At 35.3% G+C, this 25,589-nt stretch overlaps 1 protein-coding gene across 1 annotated transcript in view; it reads left to right on the top strand.

Moving 5' to 3' along the window:
* The window catches only part of MYO3A (myosin IIIA), a gene marked incomplete at both ends in the record, with an annotated part of 134,734 nt that overhangs the window by 82,517 nt on the left and 26,628 nt on the right, over positions 1-25,589 (top strand). Inside the window, 9 exons of the mRNA XM_084253406.1 lie at positions 5,781-5,934; positions 7,360-7,448; positions 8,391-8,520; positions 12,375-12,454; positions 12,922-12,999; positions 15,348-15,553; positions 18,088-18,199; positions 20,357-20,519; positions 22,177-22,300. Coding sequence (XP_084109532.1) covers positions 5,781-5,934; positions 7,360-7,448; positions 8,391-8,520; positions 12,375-12,454; positions 12,922-12,999; positions 15,348-15,553; positions 18,088-18,199; positions 20,357-20,519; positions 22,177-22,300 — 1,136 coding nt within the window. The remainder of the gene's footprint in view (positions 1-5,780; positions 5,935-7,359; positions 7,449-8,390; positions 8,521-12,374; positions 12,455-12,921; positions 13,000-15,347; positions 15,554-18,087; positions 18,200-20,356; positions 20,520-22,176; positions 22,301-25,589) is intronic.

Here is a 25,589-nt window from a genome sequence, read left to right as displayed (position 1 = left end):
GGAGCAGCAGGTGCAACAGGAGAGGTCTGCATGACATGTGGGACCCTCGCCGGTGGCCAGGGATCGAACCGGTGCTACAGAGGCTGTGAGCAGCTTTGCAGCCCACCGCTCAACCGCTGCGCCACCAGGGGAGGTCCCAGAGTTTTATTTTGGGTTGATGATAACTTTTTGTACTAAATAGAGTTAGTGGTTGCACAACCTTGTTATTTTACTAAATGCCACTTTAAAATGGTTAATTTTTCAGTGTTGTATGAATTTCACCTCAATAAAAGTAACACAAAATTAAAAAATATCTATATCTAAGAGAGCTGGTCTATATTAGCATTGTTTCCTATGTGTGTATGTAACTCCTGAAAATTTTCTGGAGTTTGATACTGCATAATATTTAAAGCTTCTATACTTTTCCAGCATTAGAAGAACTATGACATCTGTAATGACTTTATTAAAATTTAAAAGAATCATTTGAAAATTAGATAATAACATAGGTCGCCACCCTTACAAATGGAATGTGAGTATAGTTGCAGCCATTTAAAATTTGAGACTCAGCCAAGCTCTCCTAAATATATGGCAACTGAAAAGTGTACAAATTCTTAATTTTATTAATTCCACAAATAGGGTATCATATCTCAGCCTTTTCTGTTACAATGGTCTATCAGTATTTTGACACATGCTATTTAATATTTTCCAAAAAGTTTTTAGTTAGCTCAAAGGGCAGTAGACGAGTTATCATTTCCTATAAGGGAAGCATCTTTCTGCAGTATCCCTCACCCTAAATCTCCCTGGTGATTTTGTAGCTGAGATTTTTTTGTGTGTGTTTGGTTTTCTGGTTTTCCTTCCATGTAAAGGAGAACTCGGCAGAATGTAAGTGTGTTGGAAAGCTTGATGTTTTCAAGTTAGAGTCATGCTGGTTCTGGTGCTTTTGTCCTCTGTTTTGATTTTGCATGTTGGTATAATCATTGTGATATATAGAATACAAAAAAAAATGAACTCTGTTCTCTAGAAGTTTGCATTTCAAATCAAAGGAAATACATACCAACCATTCAACCCAAGGACATGAATTTGAATTGGAACAAGTGCCAATTTTCTTTAGGGCCATTAGACACCCATAACACATGTATAATATTTCAAGGTATCGGTTTTTGTCCTTTTGCCTACTAACACTTAGGATAAGCTTTCTTGCCCATAATGTATCATATCTTTCTGGCTATTAGTGAAACTAAAGTTCATTTTCAAAGTGAACTATTAATATTTGTTTTTGTATGCAGACAAGCTGCTACATAAATCATTTATATATGCACCCATGGGTTTAGAATTAAAAGTCAGAAGTCATTTTATAAGTGGGAACCTATTTGCAATGCATAATGGAAACAATAACTGCAATTATGGCGCTGATTTCTCTTGCAGAAAGTGATATGTATGACTCTCATCTCCAGCTGTTCATATCCTAAAGTTTAAAACTCTTGAGATTTTGAACATGAGCTCAAACACATAATTTGTAGCAATAATAAGGAACAAAACTTCAATTATATAATACCTACTTTTTCAATTTTCTTTTATACAGTTATATACCTTATAATATAAAGTAAAAAGAATCAGTCATGTGATTTAAAATAATGTATGGGGTAATTCAAAATAAACTCCTTATAATTTTATTCATATTGTTTTACTTACAAAGTGCTATGCTTACAAAACTTTTATTTTACATACAACTTTATTCCTTCTTAAACAAATTATATATATGCAATGATGATAACATTGTCTTATTTTAGCTCTCCAATTGATAAAGTCCATTTTATAGGCATTTTCTTTAAGCCCTAAAACAAGCACACATTTAAGAAACATTTAATACAACAAATCTTTTTAAATACTTGGGAAAGTTTTGAGTTATTATTTGAAATAACCTACAAATGTTCCCCAAACATCACACAGATGAAGTGAATGTGGAAGTTGACATCTGGGACTGACACATGCAGCCCTCCCCTCTGGCTCTTACAGGCTGCCTCTGGGGCTCTCACGGGCCCCTCATCCTTATAGCACCATCCATGCCGCACACAATCTATTTCTCTCATTGATGAAGTTGGGTCAACACCCTAATTATGGTATGGGGATTTAAGATACTTAATTTTGATAATTTGGTAATTTTAAAAAAGTTAAATTCATTGAAAAATAATTTTCAATGAAATATACAATTAGGAACATTGGTCCAACCAATTACTACAGACTGCAGTTTTCTACATGTGAGGTTAAAGCATACCATGGAAAGCCTAAAATAAACATTTTTGGTAAAGTTTTAAACATGCCAGTAAAGGAGAAATAGTCAAAAGTGAAAGAGAATCTGGTATGCAGAAAAACCTTACAATTCTGAGTTCCTAACTGAAGTGCTTGCTTTTCCTATCCTGGTGCCTGTAAAAGAACATAAATTTGTAGAATTTAATGTCTTTCAAAGAGTTTTCACAAATAGGTATGATATACAAAAAGTGACTATATTAGAATTTCCATCTCAACATATATTCTGTGGCTCTTTTTTCTGAAAGAAGCTTCTCTGGGGAGCACATTTAAAACCTCTTCCTCTAATGTTCAATAAACGACATGTAAAATAAAACATGGATATTTTATTAAGAATTTTCCAAGATACTTTCTGATTAGGCTACCTGTCAAATTCTGAATTAATGACCTGTCATTACAAGTTACTAATGACCCTCATTCCCTGTAGCTTGCCATTAACATTAACACAAAACCAACAGACTCATAATATTAACTTTGAGTAGAAAACACAGATAGAAGTAGATTTCAAGTCATATATTTTATCTGACATCAAGATTTTAGCACTTTGTTTTCTTCACTCTCAATTTTAAAATATTTAAGTAAATGTTACTACTAAGTTGAGAGAGAATGGTAAATATGGTAAAATGGTAGCCATTGGAGAGTTTGGTAAAGGGGACTTGGGACTTCTTTGTGTGATTCTTGCAATGTTTCTATAAGTTTGGATTTATATCAAAATGAAGGTGGTAAAAACTCCGTACTAATAGCAGCCCAAATTCTGAATTTTCAATCTTTAAAATCTTTCTCTTAGCATGAGAAGATTTTGTGTCACTAGCTCAAATGGGTAATTCCTCGATGATTTCTTTCCACTATGGGTAATGTATTCATAAATATGTACACTCATGAGCAGGTGGTGAGTGGGACTTCTTTTCCTAAAAGACAGACTTCAGGGAGTAAATGTGTTTATGTGTTTTTTGGGGGGTGTTTTTTTTTCCTTTGCAAATGGTCTGTCAATGAAACGTTTATCATTTAGTCATTGAGTTTCAAAACACATCCAGGCAGATCTGGTATTTTGAAATGTTATAACCAGAGGAAACTTAAGTCAGTCATCTATATTTCTAGATAAAAATGACCCCCTGTGGTTTACCCGAGAATACAGGCTGGTTAAACAAAGCCAGATTGGAATCCAGGTCTTCTAATACCTACCCAGAATTCTTCTCATGAACAAACAAGTAAGCAAAGTTGAGAAGAACCAGGGACCTAACACAGAATTCTCCTGTGCAGAAGAAATGCTACTCCATATATTGAAAGGATGGAAACAAGGAAGGAAGAAAGAAGAGAGAGAAAGAGAGTCAGACTTTTCATATAAATAAGGACAATCAACATAAGACAGGAAAAAAAGAAACTGGAGAGAATAGTAACACTGAGGTAGCAACAGTAGTGACAGAGAGTGACAACTGGAGAAAGTAGAGACCACCTAACTGGAAAGATCTAGAACTAGAAAGTGGAGTAACTGAAAAAGATAGTATAGCAAGAGCAGTGAAATTTTAGGAATGAGAAATCAGAGGACATCTTTGCCATGCCCTAATGGGCAAAGTCTAATTTTTTCATCTTCTACCTTCCCCAGCACCATCTATCCCTAAACATACATATAATAGGTGGTCTATGAATACTTGAGAAATTTCAATACGTGGCACCTTTCACAACTTACACTGAAAATGTAAGAGAAAATACCTTGACTCAGGCATGAGATTTCCCATGTCTCCTTGATAGATACTTAAAATGATTTTTTTCAAAATATAATTCAGACTATCTGAACAAGGTAGAGATTCTATATGCAGAGCAATGAATAAGCTTTACTGAAGATAAGGCTCTCCTTGTCTGCTTTAAATACATTTTTCACATGGAGGGCATAGCAGAGGACTTTAGGAAGAGTTACATGAGCATCGTTTTTCCAGGTGTGCTTCAAAACAACATTTTGAGATCATAACTACTATAAAAATGCATAATATATTGTTTTAGACATGATCAGTTTACTGAAAATGTTTTTATAAATCCTGAGAATGCCATTTTCTCCAGTTGTTTGCCTGGAATCCATAATACTAGCAAGTTTCTTAAAGAGGGATCCATAGATTCCCAAGTTACTCATCACTGCCCTGTATGACCCGCCGCAAAAACATCAGTGGAATTTGACACAGGCAAATAGAAATGACAAATGCATTGGTTTAGACCTTAACCGCATGTGTTTTCTATATAAAACATACAACAGCCCTTTTGAACTTTGCAGTTGCCATTTAAACTATAATATGCTGTCAGCATAATCTTCTAACAGTAAAGTAATTCTAGGTCTGTGTACTTCCCCAAGGTTACCTTCACAGGAAAAAGCTGTAAAACTTTAAGGCATTGTTTCCAATATTTTGTACTGGGAAAATGACAAACTTTTGGGTGCTTTCCCTTTAGACAAGTGGGTTCTGGTGACATCCTGGAAATGAGATTTCAACTTCATAAGCATTCAAAATTAGTAACTGAAAGTTTTCATTTATTAAAAGTTAGCAAGTGGAACTACTGAAAAGCTTCCACATAGCAGCACAGGAAAAAAGGCAACCTGATGAGTGGGAGAAGATATTCACAACTCACATACCTCACAAGAGATTAATATCCAAAACGAAGACCTCTTACAAATAAACTGGGTTTCAGTCAGAAAATGGATAATGCAGCCAAAAAGACACTTTTCCAAAAAGACATACAGATGGCCAGTGGGTTCATGAGAAAAGTTTACCCATCACATTATTAGGGAAATGCAGGTAAAATCACAAAGGGATATCATCCCACTTCCTACTACTAAAAAAAAAAATCATTATGAGTAAAAAAAATAATAAAAGCAAAGAAACTACAATTATTGGCAAAAGTGTGGAGAAAAGGGAGGCCTGTGAACTGGATGCAGACTGTTACCTCCAATTAGTAGATGAGGAAATGAAAGTAAGAAAATTTCAAAGGATTCCATGGCTAGTTAAGTGACAGAGCTTGATGGGAACCTGTGTGTTCCTGGTTTTAAATCCTAGGTTATTCATGGGACCCACAGCTGTCTGCCCTACTAACAATGTACATCATCATGAGTGGAAAGTTACATAAATGTAACTTTATCTGTGACAGATAAAGGTTTAGGTTGGGGGGCTGTAATCCTACAATATACCTAATCAATTCTATTAATTCAAGCACATAATTTTCTTATAGCTCATTAACAACATATTCTTCTGCATCTTGAAAGCTTGAGGATTTTGTAACTCTGGTGTAGAAACTTTTCATTACTACCCTAAGTATAATCAGTGCTAACTTTAATGAATGAGCAGTTCTGGAGAGAGAAAAATAAAATGATACATACCGTCAGTTTATGAGCAAGATCACAAGGAGCAATTTATTATAATATATGTAAAATAAAATTTTAGTAATTATTGTCAGGATATGCATTATTTACAAAATGTTGTGAATTTTTCTGTAATGATCATGTTCTGTTGTAGAATGAATATTTAAATGAAGATGTTGATGCTAGAGTTATTGAATATGAAGATAATCGGTCCCTCTTAGATATGTTTCTGCAAAAACCAATGGGTTTACTATCCCTACTTGATGAAGAAAGCAGATTTCCCAAGGCCACTGACCAGACTCTTGTAGGTGAGTTTTGAATCTAGTATATCCAGTGATTTTTTTAAAAAATTTTACTTTTCTGCAAGAAAATACCTGCAAAGAAGCTTTAGATCTAATACCTACATGATTGAATTTTATAACAAGGTAAAATATTTAGTGATGAATTAAACAAGTTCAAATATTGGACATCTCCATACTTTATTCTCAAGCCCCAAACAAGTTTTTGATAGAAATAATCTTAGAAATTATCTGACCAAAATTAGAAATTGGAGGGAAACTATAACTTGCAAAGAGATAGGTAATCAGGAGGAAATAAATTGCTCAATGATAGTCTAGTAATTTATCTAATTGAGGCAAATAGCCTAAAATACCTTAATATTATCTAAGTCACAATACATGAGTAAACGTTCATGATAATATTTCTAAATCATCAAGGAAAGATTAAACATTTATTCTGTTTCTATATGTAAGAATATCATCATCTAAAATAGTAAAATAAAAACGTCCTCAAATTAAGAAAAAGAACTCTAGATTTTTAAGGTATTTGAAAAAATATTTCTTATAATGTGGAAGCACCATATACCTTGGTGGTAAAAGTAATTCATTATGTATAATAAATACTCATAAAATGTTCAAATTCCCTTTTCTTCTCACTTACTTTTGGTGATACACAGAACTGTATCTTACTATTAAGTCTGTGATGTTGCTTTCTTCTAACTCTCTGATGGGCTATTCTCTCCCCTCATTGAACAATACTGGATGGAAAAGAAAATAATTCCCAGGAGGTGGGCATTATCATTTCATAATAGTCACTTGATTCCGATGCTAAGCTGTTCCTCTGAAACACGAAGTTCTCTGAAGACAGTGACTTTGTAGAGGAACTCCAACTGCATTCATGAGCCTATCGAGCATCTGTTGGAATCAATAATAACCCACTGCTCCTCTCTAGAAAGGAGAACCAAAGCACCAGATTTCTAGGCAAAGCTTAACATCAAACTGTTTCACAAACCTCCTTGATGGGTCAGCCTCAAGTAGTTTCCTTCCTTTGTGCCTGTAGTTCTCAAAATGTGGTCCCAAGGCCTGCAACATCAGCATCCTGGGACCCGGAAAGCTTGCTGGAAATGTGAGTTCTTGGATTCTATTTCAGACCTGCTGGTCAGACACTCTGCAGGAGAACCCAGCAGTCTGCATTAACAAACCCTCCTGGTTATGCTTGCTAGGGTTTGAGAGCTACTGCTCTAAGTTTTAAAGGAATGATACAATCCCTAAACATGAGTTTTGCTTTACCCTTTATAATTCTATTCCAAATCTGCATGTATTAGCTATATAAAATTTACTGTCTTTTTTTCACATCACATTGTGCATTTTATGGTGAAAGAGATGATTCTGTCAATCAGTATTTTTTGAGCATTTCCTGCATGCTTATATTGGAATTCAATTTATTTACTACAGAAAAATTTGAAGGTAACCTGAAATCACAGTATTTCTGGAGACCCAAAAGAATGGAACTTAGTTTTGGAATTCATCATTATGCAGGAAAGGTAAGCCTCTGAAGAATTATGACTGAGTTTCTCTTTAGTCTTTCATTAAATAATAAGGCCCATAATTTTTGTAGGTCATTATAATGGAAGAGCCATCTGTTTCTGCCCTTCTCCTGCCCTAACTCTGCTCTTCAACTTCTACAGTCTGTCCAGTTCTTTGCCAACCACTCTTTTACAAAGGCCATCCCCTCTAAGGCATCTATCCTGAAAAGGGTTAAAAATCCCTCTCTTATATCAACAAATATAAGATTATCCTTTATATAGAATAATTTTTATTGAGACACTAAGGGATATTAGAAAGAAAAGAAAGAGAAAAACCTTTAAGAATCCATCTTTCTGATCCTACAATATGGCTTTGGGTGAGATTGGCCAAGAGTGATTACTTTTATCCTTTCTTTAAATGATAGCCAGGAACTTTTTATATAAATTGCCTTTTTTGGATTTTAGATGCCTCTCTCTTTTATTTTATTATTTTTTTGCCTTTTTTTTTTTTGCCTCTCTCTTTTAAAAGTAACTTTAAAAAGTCTTTGTGTCAGAAACACAGATACCCAGAGTGCACTTAGACCACACTGCTACTGAGACAAACAAATATATGGCTAATTCACTGCTGGTCAATAAAATAGAAATGAGGGTGCTTTGGTGGCTCCAGTGTGCTTTCTTTTTGCTGCCCCTAACTTTCTAAGCATGGAAAGGAAACACCAAATTTCCAACATAGTATTTGACCATTTCAACCCAAATAAAATCAAAAAGACACAAGTTTTTTTCTGACAAGGCAAACTGGCAAATCTGGAGAAGTTCACCTTTTCAACCAAATTATAGGGACTACCTTTATAAATCTCTGTATACCTGTTGCCCAACACAGAATATGCTCTCAGCAAATATCTATCAATAATTGTAATAATGACATTGATTGTGATAATGACCATCATGCTTTATCAACAGGTCTTCTATAATGCTACTGGGTTCTTGGCTAAAAATAGAGACACTCTTCCAACTGATATTGTGCTACTGTTGAGGTCATCAGAAAACAGCGTAATTCGGCAAATAGTCAACCATCCGCTGACAAAGACAGGTGAGCTAAGACACCTACTCTAACTGAGAAGTTTCCTCAGGCCCAGAGTAGTAATTTCTGTCTCTGTGATTTTCATCAGTAAAATCCTCAGTTTTTCATATTGGTTGGTTTTTAGCTCCTTAAATATGCAATTGTTAATATCCTTTGTTTCGAGCGCCTGAAGAAATAAAATATAAAGAAGCTAGATGTTTATTGAAGAAAAGTGTTTGAAGCACTCAGAAGAAAATACAATGGTGTCCTGGCTTCTCACTGGGAGGGTGCACTCACCTCCAAGGAGTGCAGAATTACTCGCTGTTCTAAAAGTGGGCAGCTTTTGAATGGTACTTTGAGGTTCTACAAACTTTGCCCAATTGATTAAAAACTCACATGACATTGTTTCACCCAACCATATACATCCTTGCATTTGCTTTTAAAATAGTAAAAAATTATATAGTTGGATTGTTTTTCTTTATTCAAGTTTAATATTGGTTCCTTGTGTTTCTTTTTTAAAATTTTTTAAATTGCTTTTTAAAAATGCTTTTTAATATACATTTTTAATATTTTAATATTAAATTAAAAATTATATATTTTTAATTTAATATAATGTTTTAATATTTTAATGCTTTTTAATATGCATATTTACAGTAAAAGTGGCTTAGTTTTTGAATTACGTAAACTGTAAGACCATCATCACAATCAATAATTAACGTCACTACTCATCACCCCCAAAATGATGTTTCCTCGTGACCCTTTGTATCCCTTCACTCCTCTCTACCCCCGTTTCAGTTGTTCCAGCACCATTTGTTGAAAAGATTGATCTTTCCCCCATTGAATTGCTTTGACACCATTATTGAAAATCAATTGTCTTTATACATATAGGTCTATTTCTGGACACTACTCTGTGTAGATATTTGTCTGTCTTTATGCCAGTACTATACTTCCTCATTACTATAGCTTTATCAAAAATCTTGAAGCCATGTAGTATAAGTTACCCAACTTCATTCTTTTTCAGATTTGCTTAGGCAATTATAATTTCTTTGCATTCCCATATGAATTTTGTTGTTGTTTTTTTTTCTTTATTCTTTTATCCAGTTCCAAGGGACCTGTGCCTTGGTCATTCAGACAAAGCAATCTTGTTCAGTTGTGGAACTGAGGCAGGTGTAGTTGTTTCATGGAAGCTTTCATTGAATGCAGGTCACTCAGGCTTTAGTATAAATTTTAAATGAGTGTGTCAATTTCTACCCAAAAATCCTGGTGGGATTTTGATTGGAATGCATTCAAACTGTAGCATAATTTTGAGAAAATTGGTATCTTCACAATATTGAGTCTTCTGATCAGGTAGCACAGTATAGATCTCCATTTATTTAAGTCTCCTCTAATTCTCTCATTAATATTTTGTAGTTTTCAATGCATGAATTTTGCACATCTTTTGTCACAATATCTGCTAGTGTAGCACACATTTATTCTAAGTGGTTTTTTTTTCAATCAAAGTCTGTGTATTGCTAAAATGTGATACCCAATTCATTTTTGATAGTGATCTTTTGGCCTGCACAGTTGATGAGCTCATTTATTTGAGTAGTGTTTTTTGGTAAATGTCATGGGATTTCCTATATAGATGATCTAGTCATCTGTTAATAAAGATATTTGCCCTATATTTTCCATTCTTTTCACTTTTTATTTCTTTATTTTACCTGTTGCACTGGTAGAATCACCAACACAATGTTGAATATGAGTGGTAACAGTGAAACTTTTTTGCCTTATTCTTGATCTTGTGTGGAAACATTCAGTATTCCCCATTGAATATGATGTTAGCTGAAGGTTTTTCATAGATATCTCTTATTAGGATGAGGAAGTTACTTCCTATTACTAGCCACTGATATCCATAGATACATTTAGTTTGTTGTTAAATGATTTTAAGACTAGTGTATAAATTTTGCTAACATGAAATTATAAATCCTTTACCAAATCTCCTCTAGTATTTTAGTTTTCAGATAAGATTTTAGTTCTTATTTGGCTAATATTAGGTAACACAGTACCTTAAATCACAGATTTATCCTCATTAATGTGCTACTAGCAACTCGTGTGTAGTCATCATACTTCCATGCTGCCAAGAAATCTCCAGGTCCCTGCTAATTTTTTTATAATTCTTTCCCTGGTGATCCTTAAAGAAAAAAAATAGACAATAAGTGAAATTCCTAATGCTGTGCCTTGAAAATCATCTATTACTCTTCTGTCCACTTTGCTTGTACTTGGTAATTTCACTTTTGAAGAATGAATAGTGCAGCATGTAGTTGCAACCCACACATCCCATCCCAGAAATTTGCTTGAAGTTAGAAGCATCAGGGAAGAGGCACTGCCAGCCACATCCCAGACAGGGTTTCATCCTGCACATCACTCAGAGTCAGCCTCATACAAACGCAAAGAATGTGGAGGATTGCCAAAAATATATATATCCTGGAGGATCCAAGATGGGGTCAGAGAAAGTTCCTTGCTTTGCTCCCAAGAGGCTCATCTAGGTTAAACAGTGGAGTACTGCACCCAGAGAGACCTGTTGCTTAGGACAAAACTAGAACACTTCCTGGATATCAGAGACCAGGCAGACTGCACCAAAAGTGACACAGGATAGACTCAAGCTGCAGTTAACAAGAGGTAGGTTAAAAGAAACACTTGGGTGAGGTTGTAGTCAAGGCGGGAGGCTGCTGTACAGACCACACCTTCCACTCAGCCAGATGTCCAGGGGAGAGCCCAATGGTATGTATGGATGCGCACCCTTGACTGAGGGAAAGTATAGAAAGGAATTTGGGTGCTTCTAGCCAACCAAGTCCCCAGTAAAACAATGATATTGTGCTGAGCTTCACTCCTCATAGCCCCCCTCAGAACTGGTACTGACTTTGTGAGGCTCACAAATAACACTCAGAGACTGTAGCATCTCAGTCTAGAACCCCAGAAAAGAGAACTCTTGGTGGTAACACAAACATGAACCTACAAACACCCACACACACATGCACGTGCACACAAACACACACACACACGGAGTTTGATCCCTTCAAGCCTCTACACCACCCCTGACTCAAACAGCTCTCAGATCGGGTCTCAGCTCTACTAACCCCAGAAAGTCCAAACATGCAAAATCATGTTAGAAACACAGTACCACCTGCTGTGTGGAAAGGTAATAGTTCAAATCTCTAAGCCCTAAAACAGCAAGATGGGCAGATAAATAAACACAAAAGGCAAGTTGAGACCTCAAGAGACTATGAGATTAGAAGGAGAGAATAACGGTCAGAACCCTAACACAAAGATATGGAAGATTTTATCTTCCTGTGAGATACAAGAGTTTGAAATTTCCATGATAAAGAAATTCAAAGAATTGGGAGAAAATGCAGAAAAGCAAGCCAAAGTGATAAAAATTCTGTAAAGTTAAACAGATTAAGAAAATACCAGAAAAACAAAAAAATGTCATGAACAATATAATTAATAAACAGATAATAGAAATTGAAGTTAAAGTAGGAAAATAAGAATGTAAAAATATCAATAGAAGAGATAAAAAGCTCTGCAGAAAGCTATGGAAGTGATTTGGACCAAATGGAGGATCAAATCAGTGACCGTGAAGGTAATAACTAACGCACACAGACTCAGGTGGAAGAAAAAAGAATATGAAGGGGAGGGGGAGGAATGAAGAAACACTTGAGAATTAAAAATTTGTTGTGAAATTTCACGTAATTTTATTTTATCCCCAAACTACTCAGCAGTTAACCAAGCAGGTGAGTACAAGTATTATGGAATCAATGATGCTTATAGCATTTAAGTAAAAAGCAGAAGTCTTCTAGTCTTTAAAGATTCTAAGAGGTATATTAATTTTGTAAACCTTCCCACAGGCAATCTGCCACATTCTAAAACTGAACATATAATAAACTATCAAATGAGGACTTCAGAAAAATCAATCAACCTGACAAAGGTAAGAAAATGCATTTTTCATGACAGAAGTCTTACCACTATAATCTTTAGAATCTCAATATTTGTACCCTCCTAAAAGTAAACAGCCTTTTCCTTAGTCTCTGCCTTCGATCTTTATTTCCTTCTTAAATAGGTGTTTATGTTATATTCATATTACCATTAGTCACTAAAGTAATTATGCAAATTTGATATATTTCTAACTCTTATAGCTACTTTAAGCTACACTAAGACCATCTAAATATGTATTAGCTAAAGTCAGAGATATTCACATTCTGTGTAAGATCCATTAAAACTCCAGTGAGTCTGAGAAAGCAATTACCTTGAAGTAAAAATATCACCAACATTTTGTTGTATATATTTGAATGACTATGATGACTTGAAGGAAATACTTCATACTCCCTCTAGATCAGAAAGCATGACAGGTACAGAAGCATCACGGTCTTCTTTGGTCTTCTTTGGTCTTCTTAGGGTGAAACTGGAGACGCCACATGTCATGCCAGAGAGACGACCAACATGAAAACACAAACAGTCGCATCATATTTTAGAGTAAGATATTAAATTATGACGTGTTGTGCTTAGGAATGTTACTTATTCTAAATGAGATTTAGGGACCAAAAGCTTGTAAAAAAAAAAAAAGTTTTTAGTTTGTATTGTCAAAAACTTGTTGATCCATTCACTTTGCTATTTTACAGTCTACAAGGTTGATTTTAAAGATCTACACCTTGATTAGACCATGTAAATAAGCCTTTCCACTAGAATAAAATTGAAACCTAAACCTAAATGGATTTTTAATTACTATGATAATTATCATTTTTCCTTTCCACTCCTGAATGGGCTTAGACGGATGGATAAGGCTGTTGATCATCCATCTCCACCCCATATCTCCCTATATATAGACCTTGCCTCTTGCAAGAAAACTTTCAGGAAAACGCCAAGAAAGTGAATTGTTACATTCTTAGCATAGGGTCAAGGTTACCTTTCTTCCTTGGATAATATGGCAGGAAGGAAAGAATAGTTTATTTTCTCTGTGCTCTGGACTGTTCTAGATAACCCTGCCCACAATATTGGTTCCAGTTCTTGTTTATCTCTTCTGATAAAAATCATATTAATTAGTCAATGAAAATGAAAAGAAATACCACCCAAAACTTGAAATGCTTTTAAAAATAGCTAGGTCATTTTATTAAATAGTTTTCAAGTCCTAAACTCATAGTAAACAGTGTGTCCTTAATCATATTTGAGTAGCACTAGCATGTTTATATGCTTAGTATCTCAATTGTCCTGCTGAGACATTCATCTTACATCAGGACTGCAGCACAGCTGAACCACCAAGGACTTAGAGCAGGTTATTTTCTTTCTTTTAAGTGAGTTATCTAAGAACATTATCATACCACTGTTGTTGACATCAAACACTGTGTATGTTTAAATCATTGGTTCATAAAATTGTTTTATACCTCAGGCTAAAGTGAAAAGTGATAGAAAATTTCATGTAAATTTAATGTATTTTTAAATTTATTTTTCATTCTTCAGAAAAGAATGAACTTAGTGTAACACTCTGAACTGCTCCCTAAGAAAAAGCAATGCCTACATTGCTGTAAGCCCTTGCACAGAACGCCAGCAGACACATATATCACCTTTGTATCTCCAGTGCCTGGCAGATGTTTGCATGACTAAAGGAATGATGACTCACAGATAAGTGTAATGAAAAGGGCTCCAAATCTGCATACCCAGCTGTTTGAAGATCACATCTGAGTCTCACTGCCCAAGAGGAAGCCATGCAAATCTAGTGTTTTGTCAGTTGCCCAATTTCAGTATTTGGTTAGCACCAGCTTTGTATTTCCAGTACTAAAAGAGATCCAGCTGACAACAGCTATTTATGTCCATACATTTATTACCTTGCTAATAAATTGTCATCCTGGTATTTGACACAATAGTTTTCTGGGGTTTACTTCTAGTTGAATCAGATTATCCTAATACATTACATATAGTTGCCCAGCACTTGGCTAGTATTTCTACAGAACATAGTTTTAATATCTATGTGATTTTTACAACTCTAAAATAAATTAAAAATTATTGAACTAGAGCAGATTAGGATACTTATATGGATCTATTTATTTGTATAGCTCTGTCCTGTATATTAAACTGCATTAACTTCTCAGTCCTTATTTTCTACTAGGGGATAATTCTGACAGGGGTGAAGTATTGACTTTCATACTTTTTATAGAGTTAAGCAAGGAAATTAACAGAATAAACAGGAAACCAGACTATGTGCCTAAATACTATAATTCAGCAAGTTTCCCTGAGATAATAGTTTTTTACAACTGAATCAAAATAATTTTATCTCTGAAGTTGACTTAATTTACATACTTTTAATAGCTAAGTTCCTAGTTTTTGCCTCTATTTTTATGAGTAAATCTATAATACTTAAAATACTAAAAATAAAAATTTTATTAATCCAGACCTCCCTTCACTGTAAATTAGTGTGAGCATCTGAAACATCCAATTTTCAGAATTCATTCTTATAATAGAAGAAAGACCTCTAGGGCCTCCCTCATGGCGCAAGGGGTTAAGCACCGCACTATGAAGCAATACTCAGCCTCGGCAGCACAAGTTCAATCCCTGGCCGGCCAGGGAGAAACCCACATGGTGCAGCAGACTTATCCTGTCTCACCCGCTGTCCCCATCAGCAGTGTATTTCAGTCAGTCTGCCTGTTCTGCTCCCTACTCTGTCTTTGGTAAATCCTCTCAGCACCCTCACCTCTGGCCTGTACCCCAGCTCTTGTATGCATAAACAAATAAATCTTAAAACAAAAAAAAAAAGGAGAAGACCTCTAAGCTCTAAGCTCATAAGCTTTTGTATGGTTCACTGAGAAATTTATTTTTGTTGCATATTATAGTATTCTCTGATGGATTTGTTATCCAAAATGGTGGTGGGCCAGCCTCACTTTGTCCGTTGCATCAAACCCAATAATGAACGTCAGGCAAGAAAATATGATAAAGAGAAAGTTTTGCTACAGCTTCGTTACACAGGAATTCTGGAAACAGCAAGAATTCGAAGGCTAGGATACTCACATCGGATACTTTTTGCTAGCTTTATAAAGCGGTATGTGAATTTCTTTTTAAGTTCCCATGTCCGGTTTGTATATAAATTCTTCATAAGAATTATAGAAAAGAACATTTATTAAAGATAGGTGTGGAAATATGCATTAGGTTTAAAAAATAAACTATCCAGGTCAGGCCACATGTGTCAACCTTTAAAGTTCCTTCATTGTACTGGAAGGGGAGATGTCACAGGGACACCTCCAGGGACACCTTGACAGGTGCGCCACCCCTGCAGTCACATGGGTCCGATGCTCAGAAGCTTAGAAAGACCACATACCTGGTCAAATGCCATCCTGCTTCTGTCTCCTAAAATCCTTAATAGTTGTTGTGACAGGGCCTTGCATTTTAATTTTGCACCAGGTCTCAGTTATTTTGTAACTGGGGAGGAACACTGAATTTTAAATCTGGCTTGATCATCAAAAATTAACAATCCAGGGCCTCCCCTGGTGGCTCAGCAGTTGAGCGCTGGGCTACAAAGCTGCCTGCAGCCTCTGCAGCGCTGGTTTGATCCCCGGCCACCAGCGAGGGTCCCACATGGCGTGACAGACCTCTCCTGCCATACCCGCTGCTCCTTTAGCAGTGTATTTCGTCGGTCTACCTGTTCTGTTCCCCACTCTGGCTCTGGTGAATTCTCTCACCAGAGAGAATTCTGACTGTACCTAGTGCTTGTATAAATAAATAAATAAATAAATCTTTTTAAAAATAATTAACAATCCAGTTAAGATTATTAGAACCATATACATGGAAAGTTAATAAGCATTGCAAGGTACTAAATACCAATGTCCAAGGAAATGATGAAAACAGTGTATGAGTCAAAGAAGAGAAAGTTTATCCCCAGGAGGGCTGATCGGAGAGGTTATCAAGAAAGAGAGCCCAAATTGGGGTCTGATGATGGGTATAATTTGTGGGAAAGACTGGAAGGCAATTTCTCAGTGTGCTTGTTTGTGTGCCAAAAACCAGAGACTTGGATTAGACTGGATTGGCAGAGCATGCATTAATGAAGTCACAGAAATTATAGAAGATAAGATAGGGGAAAAAAGGAAAACTATCAGGTTAAAATTATCGAGAAAGAGCTTTGAATGCCTGACTAAATGTACATTTTCAAAGTTGTCCACAGTTTTAGAATATGGACCATAAAGACAACTAAACTGATTTTCTTAATAATATTCAATTGAAAGTTTATTTAGAAGGTGTGAAATGAACATAAATTCTTAATTGTGCTTCCAAGTCCTGTTCTGTTATAAAATTGCAAATTACTACATGTTAATGACAGAAGTGGGGGGAGTAAGTATATAGAAAACATGATAGCTATTCCAAAAACAGGACATTCCAGAAATAAAAGGCTAAATTTTTTTCTCTGCCACTAATTTGAAAGCAGTCATCTAAATCGTCCTAGACTCTTAGGAAGTCGGACCAACTTGCAAAGGCCCTGTGGAGGTGTAAATGGAATGAATGAACCTACTCCATCCTGCCTTGCCCTTTAAGTAACCCTCCTTGTACCATGCAGAATTCATCAGACCCTTTGTCTATTCTGCAGTACACTAACTCTTCTGTTTGTGACGAAGAAATAATCTTAAGGGTAGAGACACAACATGAACTTCCTTTGCATAATACACTGTTTAACTATAGTTGTCTCAATCCTTATACTAAGGATTGAGTGTAAGGAATCCTTATACTAAGACACCCCTGAAGTTAGTCCATTTTTCCAGAAGATACCATTTCCACCACTTCCCAACTCATACTTAACATTACTTTACCCAGCCTTTGAAAACACCTGCTTTTGCCATCCTTGCTTAGAACCAGGAAAATTTTCAGAGGCTTTCAAGTCAGGAAAGGACATGATCAAATTTTCATTATATTCAAGTAATTCCAGATCTGTGGAAATTGGGGAGGAAAGAAATGGGGGCAGAGGGAATGTAGAGGGATGTAACCAGTGGAGAGCAATGACAAGTTGGGGTCTCTCCTGCATTAACCCCTGACTCACTTCCTCCCTTTAGTTATTGATGTAGTAAACCAATAGAGGAAAACTCCAGGGAGAGACATAATGTAACTCAAGAACAATGATGAAAGGCATGTCTACAGTGGTGAGAGCTTCTTTGAAAATAAACTCTATTCAATTTCAAGATCAGCTTCCGGTGTTTTTGTGAAGATGAGAAAAAAAATAAAAGCTTTCTCTCTGCATCTTACCACTACATTTAGTGCCCAGAGGAAAGTTTTTACTTTTTAAAAAATACCCAGCTCATTATTTTTTTTTTTTTTTTTTTAGTTACACAGCTTTTGGGCGAGGGGCGGATTTCGGTCTTAAGTCTTGAAAAGCCATCACTAAAGTGAAAAACAGTATTCAAATTTACACAAGTTAACTGGTCCAAATTTGTGTTGATCTAGAGTTCAGGCTATTCCAGAGCTTTTCTAAAAATCCTCTTTGTTAAGTCTCAGGGGTCTCCCCTCCCCTGTACACAACTGTCCAGTTTCCACCAGGCTGCTGAGACATTTGACCTTTGTGAAATACTAACCAACCCTTTCTTCCATTTGAAGGTACCATGTTCTCTGTTACAAGTGGAACGAAGATCCCCCAGTGAGCCCTGATACCTGTGTCGCTATTTTGGAAAAAGCTGGTCTTGATAACTGGGCTCTTGGAAAAACAAAAGTAATGTTTTCGTGTCATTTTCAAGAAAAAAGTTAATAGTTTTAACCTTTAAAAATGATTGAAAATAGCAATGCTTTTTATGCTACAAAATCTGTAGCCTGACATACGGCAAGCAAATTGGTAAACTCATACAGATTTCCTTCTTCAGCAAACTTAAACAGTTTTGCTCTTATGAAGATTTCTCTTATGAAATTCAGGAAATAGTCATCTTGAGAATTTATCCCAAAATGGATGAAATTTATAATGAAAAATCTTCAAATAGTATTGAAAACAGATCAGTATATTCTCCCTTCTTTCTCACTACCAAATATAGCCACAAAACTTTAGAGAATCATAATGATCTAAATAGGATGCTGTTTTTCTAATTTTCAATTCTGCTTCAGTTGTAAACTTAAAATTTATCCAGAGTGAAATATTTGCCATTATTATTAGATTTGTTATATGTGTTTGGCTATGGTATATTAGATTTGAGAAACTTTGAGAGCTATTTTTTAATCCTGTAGAGACTAAAAATAACATATCATAACCAATTTTGAATATCACAGGTGACGGCTTGGAGAAAGAATGCTCCTCAGGTATCCCCAGAGTTTTGCAAGATGAGATTAAGGAAATAAACAGGACTTAGGGGTACACTAAGTGTTTCACTGGAGGGATTGGAGAAAAGAATCAAGCGAAGGCCAAGAAGTCCTCTTAGGTGGACCACTTGTAAATAACCATTACACATCATAGATGGAGACAAACTTCCACCTTGGCCAAGAAATATATAGTTGTTTCTAAGTGGGAGGAGACTTCATAATATTTAGATAAGTTAGTCCTATGACAATTCATGTCATAAATACCTATTTTAGACTGACTGCCCTACATGTACAGTAATCCATATTTACTTTAGTAGTAAGGGAAATTTTGGAACATTAAAAAGATTTGCATTTTATTCACACCATTTTCTTTTAGATGTCCGCAAAGATGAATTTCATCAAGCCGAAATCTCATAATTTATGGTCTGAAACACATGCCTAACTTCAAATAGAGTTTTACTTGTAAAAAGGCCCTTTTTGTTCCAGTTCTGCATGATATTTAAGTTGCATTTTAAAGCTATTTGTATTTTTCCACTTCACCTTTTCCAACTCATTAAGATGGATAAAAAGTATTCAATATAGGAACATTTCTAAAGCTGCAAAAAAAAAAAAAAATGATGACCTTTTTAAACAGATTGAATTTTAAATGAATTGTCAACAGCAGAATGGACTAAGTATATTAACATCTAGAGTCCTGTAGAAATTAAAACTAAATTCAATCAAAACCAATAATGCTGAACTGTTTGCCTGTGGTGCCCAGCTCACAACTACCAGAATGTGAGAGAATTCTGTAGTTACCAGGTCTCATGACTCAGCAATTAAATTTGAATTTAAGTGACTTTCTTAGTGGAATCAATAAACTTTCTTTGTGGTAATTTTTACCAGTAAGTAGCCAGTAAAAGAGAAAAAAAAAAAAGTCTTATTTCCTGGGGGAGGTTATCCAAACCTTCAGACTCCTCCAGTGCTCCAATTCATTCTGATTCTGAAATGATCAAAATTCAGCCCTTCTTTCTCCATGCTTGTCACTGTGTCTACTAAGAATGTTGTTATTTCTCCCTGGGGCTTTCTCTCTGCCTTATTCCCTTCACTGTTAACATTCTGAGCCCCTTATTCATCTTTGTTTCTCAGCAGATTAGTATATCTAATTGGCCTCAATAAACATTTGATGAATGAACTACTATCACTGAATTGTTCTCTGTCTCACAATAAATTTGTAAGATTTTTAATTTGGAAAATATAATTATCTCTTTTAAAGCATAAAAGTTAGCTTTATACACAGTAGATGTTGCTAAAGTGTTGATTAAAAAGCTCTAACATCTTCCGCTCTTTCTGGTTTATTCTACAAAAGGTAGTTAACCTGTTGGAAATAGGCAGATAATGTTAAACTGTTTTCCTTCTCAAAGACAGGTTTCCTTCAAGCATAAAAATCTGTAACATTGTAGCAACATACAGGCCATGAGAAGTAAAGGATCGTGTTTTCCAGAATTTAAAGACTTAAAATATATTCTTCCAAGCATAGCACATGACTATTTCACATCTGTTTGCCAAAATTTTATTTGTATTTTATTTTAATTCTTTTAAGGTATTCCTTAAATATTATCATGTGGAACAGTTAAATTTAATGCGAAAGGAAGTCATTGACAAGCTTATTTTGATTCAAGCCTATGTCAGAGGATTCTTGGGGTCAAGAAGGTACCAAAAAATACAAAAAAGAAGGAAAGAGAGCGCAATAATAATACAGTCAGGTAATCACTCAGACCGTCTCACAGTCTTACAAAAACCTCATGTTTAGGTATGGGCATAAAATCCAATCTTACATATAAGTCTCAAATTCTTATGTAGCTTTTGCATTTAATTCCAGACTCTGTTACTTTGATACATTCTCTCTACTAAATCTAAATCAGATTGTTTTAGTGATTGACACTTTTAATATTTGAATAAACGTTTTGTTTTAAATAAAATAATTTGATTTTCAATTTTCTGTCAAGTATTAATAAAACACAATTGACCTATTGTGCAGGAGATAGCAAGTGATTGAATTCATTATGGATCTCAAGAATCATTATATTCCATTAGATAATAAGATTTTTCCTACTTTATTCAAAAGGTTACACTTGCCATACTTTTTGACAACTTAATTAAATCTCATTTTGTTAAAGGGCATCCATTTCTTTCTATTAACTGTAGCGAAATAATATTTATAACCATACTTCAAAATTTTTATTAAAATATATTAATAGACTTTTGGGGTTTTATTTTATAATTTTTCTATAAGAAACAAGTTTAGAACCTGCCATGGCTTGGTATAATATCTTTCGAAGTTTTTTGACTGGACATCCATAGTAAAAAATGTGTTTTATTTACTCTGTAACTTGATGCACACGTCTACTACAAACAACATTACTTTAATATATTCTGCTCTCATATCTTCTGCTGCCATCTCTTCTCTCACCTATTTCATTTTTAGACGCTAGATGTGGCCCACTAGATCGATTTTTGATCCACTAATGAGTTAGTCTTTACTCAGAAGAACTCTGATGTGGTGGGCAAAAGAGCTAACTAATATTCAAGAGATTCATGGTCCAGTGCCAAGTCTATTGGTCTATGATGGCTTATCAACTCTTTTGGAATTTTTAAGCCCTTAATTTCTCTCTAAGACATCACAATGCAAACCCTGTTTGAGCTCTAATTCTCTACCCATAATTTCAAAATTCATAAAGGTCTAGAAAAAAAGGTTTTCATAACTCATTTGACAATGAAACATGATCACATGATCTTATCTTTACAGTCCTTTATTCATCCCACATGGTAAAAATATTGTTTTTTTGCAGAAATATTTATGTGTTTGACTACTCCCCTGATAGGGGAGTGGTACAGAATATATATTATTTGCTCTGAATTACTTTTCTAATATAAAAAAACTGTAAATCTAAGTTCTGAAATATGTCTGGCTCTAAGGATAATTGGCCAAAAGTTTCAAAACATATGCATAGATAAAAGGGGGATTTTTTCCCCCCATGAATAGGTATGAGCATGGAAAATAAAAGGTAAATAATTACTAGTAAATTTTAAGCAAATGAATACATTTTGTCTTTTTCCTTGACTTAGATCATCTCATCTTAGTTTCATTAAAATCTTAACAATTTTAATAATAATTTTAATATCATTAAGTTCCCTCGTTAACATGAATGGTACTTTAATTATTTTCTTGCTATGTAGTTTGTCATCTAGAAGAGTCTTGTTTATGAATCCCCTTTTTTTATGGACTTGTTCTATTTGGAAGTGTTAATTTCATTTTCTTCTTTGACACTGATGGTCAAAAAAAAATATTTGTTTCTACTCATTTAAGTAAGTTCTTTTATTTATTATTCTTAAAACTACTCCAGCCCTTATATATTTCAGCTACAAGAGGACATCTGGTCAGGAAACAAAGAAAAGAAATTGTTAACATGAAAAACACAGCATTAACAAACACGCAGACTCAGGATTGGGAACTTGACTACAAGAAAAACTTTGAAAATAAAAGGTATAATAATGTTCATTCTTATACCATTTTTACATTATGGATTTTTCAGATCTATAAGGTAACAAAGTATGTTCACAGTCTTTCTCTTACCAAGTTCCTAATGTGGTGTTACATTAAATGTCCTATTTGGGAGGTCATCTGCATTTCCCACTGATGACCACAATTTCTTTTCTCAGAGTTTTTACTTTACAGGCTTCTGCCAAACTAGTGTACATATCTGCTCCCAATTATGTCTGCATGTCCTGTGCTAATTGCTGTTCCTCTCCCTATATTTAAATCATCCTCCACATCTAAACAATGTCCCTAGATACTCTCATTTATTCCTATGGACTTAATAACCAATATGTCATTAGCCCCTAAATCATTATCCAATTTTCATAGCACAGCATCTCAGTCCTGTCTTCTGCAGAGCCTCATTCCCAGCTTCCTAATAAGTACCTGTTACAGATCCACCTGATTTCCCTTACATAGAAGATTTTATGATAAGCAGTGGGTACACAGATTTTTTTTTTAACTTCAGCTTTATGAGATATAATTCACATATAAAGTTATAAGTTATTTAAAGTGTACATCCTGGTGATTTGTAGACATATTATGAAAGGATTCTCCCCCTCCAGCTAGTTAATTAACACATCCACTATCTCAACATAGTTGTATTTTTGTGTGAGAGAGAGAACATTTACCTTCTACACAGAAGACTTCAGTCACACAATACAATGCTATTAACTGTCATCACCATGATTTACATTAGATGTTCAGACCGTGTTCATCGGATAACTGAAAGTGTGTGCTTTACCAACCTTCCATGTTTCCACCACCCACAACCCCAGGCAATTGCTTTTCTAGTCTCTGTTTCTATGGGTGACATTTTTCCTTTTTAGATTCCACATATAAGGAACACTGTGCAGTATTTGCTTTTCCCTATCTATTTTATTCCAAAATAGTTAATAATGTTTTTTTGAACATGAGAGTACAGAGATCTTTCTGATCTTTGTGATAATGGTTTCATTTCCTCTGGATTTATACCCAGAACTGGGATTGTTGAATCAAATGGTAGTTACATTTTTAGTTTCTTGGGGAGCGTCGTCCTGTTTCCTGTATCACTGCACTGGCTTCCATCCCCACAGCCGTTCCCTTTGCCTCATGTCCTCACCAACACTTGATGTCTTTTGTGTTTTTGACATGGGTCATTCTGACCTGTGAGGTGATATCTCATTGTGGTTTGAATTTGCATTTCCCTGATGATTAATGATGGCGAGTACCTTTTCATATACCTTTACCATTTGTATGTCTTTTTGCAGAAAATATCTATTCAGTTCCTCTGCCCAATTTTGAATTGAGTTTGGAGTTTTTTGGATTTGAGGTTCTTTTGTTTGTTTGTTTGTTTGTTTTGCTATTGAGTTATATGAGTTCTTTATATATTTGGGACACTAATCTCTTATCAGCCATATGGTTTGCAAATATAGTCTTCCATTCTGCCTTTTCATTTCATTGCTGATTTCCTCTGCTGTACAGAAACTTTTGAGTTTGATGTAATCCCTCCTGTTGATTTTTGCTTTTTTTGCCTTTGCTTTGATGTCAAATCCAAAAAAATCATTGCCAAGATCAATGTCAAAAAAAAAAAAAAAAAGTAAAAGTACAGCATCAAGGGAGGCCCAGAGGAAAGAGAAAGGAAAATTGGTGAATGGAAGGTGGGACCTCCCTTTTAGACTTCCTTCTAGAAAGATGCAGATTAAAGCACTCACCCCTCCAAACTCCTTACTTTCTACCAATTACCAGGAACCCCTATCTTCACTTAACCTTTCACCGGTAGAATCCCTGATCTGTGAACTAGAAAACTATAGTTGGGAGAAGAGTTCAGTCCTGCAAACCTATCTAGGAACTGTCAAAGAGATCTCCGTCGCTTCCTACGCTAAAACTCTAAGGTTTGAGCCTCAGTACATCACTGCTCATGAACCTCTATCCTCCCAGTAATGTGCTGGCCTCAGGCCTTTGATGGAGTGTCTATGGCATGAATCCAGAGCTGTCACCGACATGGGATAGACTAGAAAATGTCAGCAGTATGGGTAAGATTCTAACTGCAAATATCAAAACCACCTTATAGATGGGTTTCTTGGAATGTAGTTATTTAATGATTGTATACATCGCTCATGAATTGCATCTTGACTGATAAAAGCATCCTCCAGCCATGTTATGGAGGTATTCAAAACACAGAGCATAACCGCATATCAAAATTATGGGGTTCTTGGTTCCCCACCTAGTTCTCTTTTTTTTTTTTTACTTGTGTATGTTTTTTAATTAATAAATTTTATTTTTATATTCCCCATACAATTGCAATCCCCCCATTCTGACCCCAATCCCTCCCCTCCCGCCCCCCACCCCCCAAAAAGTGTCTCTGGTTCATAGTTTTTGTTGATTTTGATTTTCACTTTCTTATAGTTATTCATTTTCCTGGTCCCTTATTTAAGTTTTCTAGATCCCTGCTATGAGTGAGACCATCCGGTATTTTTCTTTTTCTTTTTGGCTTATTTCACTGAGCATGATCCCTTCCAGCGTCATCCATGTTGCTGCAAATTGCATGTGTTTATCTTTTTTGAATGCTGAGTAATATTCCATGGTATATATGTACCACATCTTCTTGATCCAGTCATCTATTTTTGGGCATTTGGGCTGTTTCCAAAGCTTAGCTATTGTAAACAGTGCTGCTATAAACATAGGGGTGCAGGTGTTCTTTGGAATTGATGTTTCTGTGTTCTTTGGGTAAATACCTAGGATTGGAATTGCTGGATCCTGTGGAAGCTCTATGTTTAGTAGGTCCAGAAATCTCCACATAGCTCTCCATAGTGGTTGGACCAGTTTGCACTCCCACCAACAGTGCAGAAGAGTTCCTTTTTCTCCACAACCTCGCCAACATTTGTTGTTGCTATTTTTTTTAATATGTGCCATTCTCACTGGTGTAAGATGGTATCTCATGGTAGTTTTGATTTGCATTTCCCTGATTACAAGTGATGTTGAACATTTTTTCATATGCCTGTTGGCCATTCGCATTTCCTCTTCAGAGAAGTTTCTTTTTAGTTCCTCTGTCCATTTTTTGACTGGATTGTTTTCTTTGTTGTTGTTGAGTCTCATCAGCTCTTTGCAGATTTTTGTGATCAGTCCTTTATCATTAGTGTTGTGTGCAAAAATTTTCTCCCAGTTGGCCCCACCTAGTTCTCTTATCCTCGCAGGATAATGGGGATTCTGTTATGCCTCCTGAATAAGGTTAAGGATGCCACAATAGATCTGGGAA

This window comes from Talpa europaea (genome assembly GCF_964194135.1).
Source record: "Talpa europaea genome assembly, chromosome: 14".
Lineage (NCBI taxonomy): Eukaryota > Metazoa > Chordata > Mammalia > Eulipotyphla > Talpidae > Talpa > Talpa europaea.
This window is presented reverse-complemented; position numbering and strand designations above follow the sequence as displayed.